Here is a 4,244-nt window from a genome sequence, read left to right as displayed (position 1 = left end):
AATCAAATACCAGAAATTCAATTGGTTTGGTACGAGATACTCAATTATTGAAAATGAACTTTACCTGCATTACTCAAAATAAACTAAAATAATTTGGTCAATTCTTGACAGAGAAAGATAAAGCCTGAGGATAAAAAATACTTGTTTGTATTTTTTTTCCTTTTCAGTTCCTTTTTTTATCTAATCATTTTGAAGCCAAAGCCAATTTTAACAATTTACAGTATATTCAGAAATCGGTTGGATAAAAATATGTGTCTTACAGACCTCAAAATGGAGAAATAGATCTGAGAGGCGGGATGTTTCACAAGGATGACTCGCAATAATTGAAATTATTAAGAAAGACAGGAATTGAAATTATTAAGGAAGACAGGACTTCCGAGCTTTTAATGTTTGTTAGCTTATAGAAAATCCTTTTAAAAGTTTTTGGACCTTGAAATATTTTCATTGTTTATTAATGATAAAATATCAGAAAAACAAAAAGTGATTATCGCAATTTTATTATTTCTTGTTGATGATGAGGCAGATTGAATTAAAACAGAATTCGAATATAGCGAACAGGCATGGATAATAATCAATTCGAAAAGGTACCATCAAAGGTGGCTTACCAATAATAAAGATAGAAAAGATGATTTTCAAGAAGAAGTAATGAGTTTCCATCCGATCTTGAGGTTTACAAGGTGTTGCGTCGTTATTTACAGGCAGGTGTATGGGAATCGTGAGCCGACAAAACCCATTATTGCCATTAGCAGGCACCATTTCAAGTCAAAGCTCCCATTACATAACGTGTGGCGATTCAGCCACAGTCGCAGATGACTCAAGAGTAATTCACATAACACGCAAGCATTGATAAATGAAATGGAAAACTTCACTAAGGAAGAATATGGATCCATTCAAAATCTGTATTGCACTGACCAATCATTGGGGAACCACCCGCTTCTTCTCTCGATTATCCACTATTTCCTCTCGGTAACCGCTTTCCTAGGGAATACACTTATACTGGTTGCTTCGCGAAAGGAGTCTTCTCTTCATCCTCCATCAAAACTACTGTATTGCACACTCGCTACAACTGACCTCCTCGTTGGGCTGATATCGGAACCAAGCGCTGTTGTCTACTCGATGACGCTCCAAAAAGAAAGAGATCGCAAGCATTGGCTGGGAGTTTGTTTCTACTCTGCTGCTGTTTCCACGGTGTCTTTTACAATCCTTTGCACGGTGTCTCTCTTGACGTTGGCTGCTATCAGCGTCGACAGACTTCTTGCTCTTTTATCAGGAGTAAGATACAGACACATTGTAACTGTGGAGCGAACACGAGCCGTTGTGATTTCGTTTTGGATCTCCAGCATCGTGTTTGCCTCATTTTCCGTTTGGAAGTATAAAATCCCGTTCAGCTTTCGCCACGGAATAATTTTAGTGTGTCTCTTGATTTCAGCAGCTTGCTACTCAAAAATATACCTCGTGCTGCGCCAAAGACTGCATGTAAATCACGAGGAAAAAGCCAACGCAGGGGAAATTCTAGCGAACATTGCACGGTATAGAAAAACAGTATTTACCGCACTGTGGGTTCAGCTGACGCTAGTCATTTGTTATTTGCCGTATAGCATAGTTATAGTTATAGTTACAGTAAATGGATCATCTACATTTCTTCATGCTCTTTGGGGATTTTCAGCGGCTCTTGTGTACCTAAACTCGACCTTGAATCCGATTCTTTATTGTTGGAAGATCAGAAGTTTCAGAAAAGCAGTGAAAGATACGGTCAAACAGCTTTGGCCCTAAAGGGAAATAAATGGAAGAAAAAGCGAAAGAAAGAACCACAAGGACTTTGCGGTTTTTAGAAATTAAATAATTTAAATAGGAAGACTAAACAAAGCAATCAGTGAAGTCGATAAGAAGATGTAAACACTTAGGCATCAGCTTTTGTTTTCTGCTTTTATTTCATTCACTCTTTTTTTCCTTGTAGTACTAAATATCCTGGGACCTTACACATGCATGGTCATTCTCATTTTGATCCGCTTTGTTATTTAACAATAAGTATAACTATAAATTATCCAAGCTGCCTGTGCAATGACAAAATGATTGATCTTATCTTCCATTTTAATTACTACTTCATTTCATGAGATGTTTATCGCACTTGTTAATAACAATCAGTTCTAGTATCTACTCCTTATTTGAACGCAATCTCTGTTTGACAGATAAGTAACAAAAATTGACGAAAACAGTAAAATCCTGCAACCAAATATAATTCTTGATTAGTTTTTTTTAATTCTACTGTATAAGTAATGCTGATGAAACTAAACCTCATTATGCAAACCTTACTAGCTGGGTTCACAGACTATATTAATACTAAGTGAAACGTAAATTCGAACGTGGACTGTTTTCTTTCTTTAAAAATACTGAGGTAGTTTAAGGAAACCACGACGGCAATGAGGGTTGTCCAATACACCCAAATAGAGTCGATTCGTCTCTGGAATTGACGATTCGACCAACGGAAGTCGATTCGAGAACCCTCTTTGATGGAATTGACACGACTCGTCTCCCTTGACGTCGATTCGTCTTGCTGGAAGTCGATTTGCGCGAGACTTATAGCGCATCTGGGCTATGCAGGGTGGGTTGAAAATGTTGTCGATTCGACTCGATTCGATCAAATCGACACGAATCGTCTCCCTTGCTGTCGATTCGTCTTATCGGAAGTCGATTTGCGCGAGACTTAGAAAATACAGCACTCTGGGCTTTGAAGGTGGGTTGAAAATATTGTCGATTCGACTCGATTCGATCGAAGCGACACGAATCGTCTCCCTTGCTGTCGATTCGTCATACCGGAAGTCGATTTGCGCGAGACTTAGAAAATACAGCACTCTGGGCTTTGAAGGTGGGTTGAAAATGTTGTCGATTCGACTCGATTCGATCGAAGCGACACGAATCGTCTCCCTTGCTGTCGATTCGTCTTATCGGAAGTCGATTTGCGCGAGACTTAGAAAATACAGCACTCTGGGCTTTGAAGGTGGGTTGAAAATGTTGTCGATTCGACTCGATTCGATCGAAGCGACGCGAATCGTCACCTTTACTGTCGATTTGTCATACCGGAAGTCGATTTGCGCAAGACTTAGAAAATATAGCGCATCTGGGCTTTGAGGGTCGGTTGAAAATGTTGTTGATTCGACTCGATTCGATCGAAGCGACGCGAATCGTCACCTTTACTGTCGATTTGTCATACCGGAAGTCGATTTGCGCAAGACTTCGAAAATATAGCGCATCTGGGCTATGCAGGGTAGGTTGAAAATGTTGTCGATTCGACTCGATTCGATCGAATCGACATGAATCGTCTCCTTTGCTGTCGATTCGTCTTACCGGAAGTCGATTTGCGCGAGACTTATAAAATATAGCGCACTCCTCACTCCATTCTGATTAATTCATTTATTAAAACTGGATTAAATAGTTTTCTCCTATCCCTCCCCTGTTAAGTATGGTTTTTGTTTCAGACCCTTGTTCTGTGTTCCGTCCTTGAGGTTTAGCAGAGTTTAGGGGTGACTAGAAAGGCTAAATTTTGTCCGATAACATGTAGTTTATACATTGGCGGTTAACGCAGCACGAAGATGGTTTTTGTTTCAATCCGTGGAGTTTTAAAATGGAAAGTTGTTAAACTAAGTAACAGTAGCTGCGACAAATGGACATGGAAAGACTAGAAGGACGTACTATACCATTTTTGCGCGGCAGCATAGCGTAAACCCCGCGCTTCAATTTTACAAGGAAGGAACACTAGTTTCGGCAATGGATATTGAAATCCTGAAAGCTACGATGCTCACTTCGAAATCTTTAAAGCTACGATGCTAAAAGGCGAGTCACGACCGAGGACCAATCGTTTTAAAGTCTTTTAAAATGTCACCCGGAGGACAAAACAATGCAACGGGAAATGAATGCTGTATCATCTGAAAGCTGAGGTAAGCCTCCTTGTTGTGTCGTATTTTTTGCTATGCCTTTTATACGAGGGGGATTATTTCGTTCGGAAAGTAGCTCTGGTACAGGGTCGACTGCTCTTTGAATGAAAAACAAAGACAGTTTTTTATCATGTCTTACACTCAATTAAAACAAAAGATTATTCTTAAGTGGAGGTGCTGGAGTTGACGAAAGTACTGTTGCAAATGCATTGTATGAAGCTCTGATCAGATTTCTAAATAGTATCGCTGGGGAAAATCCAGATCATGTGAATGTTGTCAAGACTGTCCATACTTGTAAGGCAACATTCTATA

General features: G+C 39.5%; 1 protein-coding gene across 1 annotated transcript; it reads left to right on the top strand.

Moving 5' to 3' along the window:
* Nucleotides 1-633: 633 nt before the first annotated feature.
* On the top strand, nucleotides 634-2,339 carry LOC110051493 (histamine H2 receptor-like). Its single transcript, XM_020757520.2, has one exon. It carries the CDS (start codon nucleotides 856-858, stop codon nucleotides 1,771-1,773), a length of 918 nt encoding a protein of 305 aa, XP_020613179.2. The 5' UTR covers nucleotides 634-855; the 3' UTR covers nucleotides 1,774-2,339.
* Nucleotides 2,340-4,244: the final 1,905 nt, after the last annotated feature.

This window comes from Orbicella faveolata, unplaced genomic scaffold, assembly GCF_042242905.1.
Source record: "Orbicella faveolata isolate gen_17 unplaced genomic scaffold, um_ofav_v1 contig_48, whole genome shotgun sequence".
Taxonomy (NCBI): domain Eukaryota; kingdom Metazoa; phylum Cnidaria; class Anthozoa; order Scleractinia; family Merulinidae; genus Orbicella; species Orbicella faveolata.
Note: the sequence above shows the minus strand (reverse complement) of the source record. Positions and strands in the feature narration are given on the sequence as shown.

What these genes read in the sequence shown, in the direction of transcription:
- LOC110051493 (XM_020757520.2), top strand. Translation starts at nt 856, where the DNA reads ATGGAAAACTTCACTAAGGAAGAATATGGATCCATTCAAAATCTGTAT.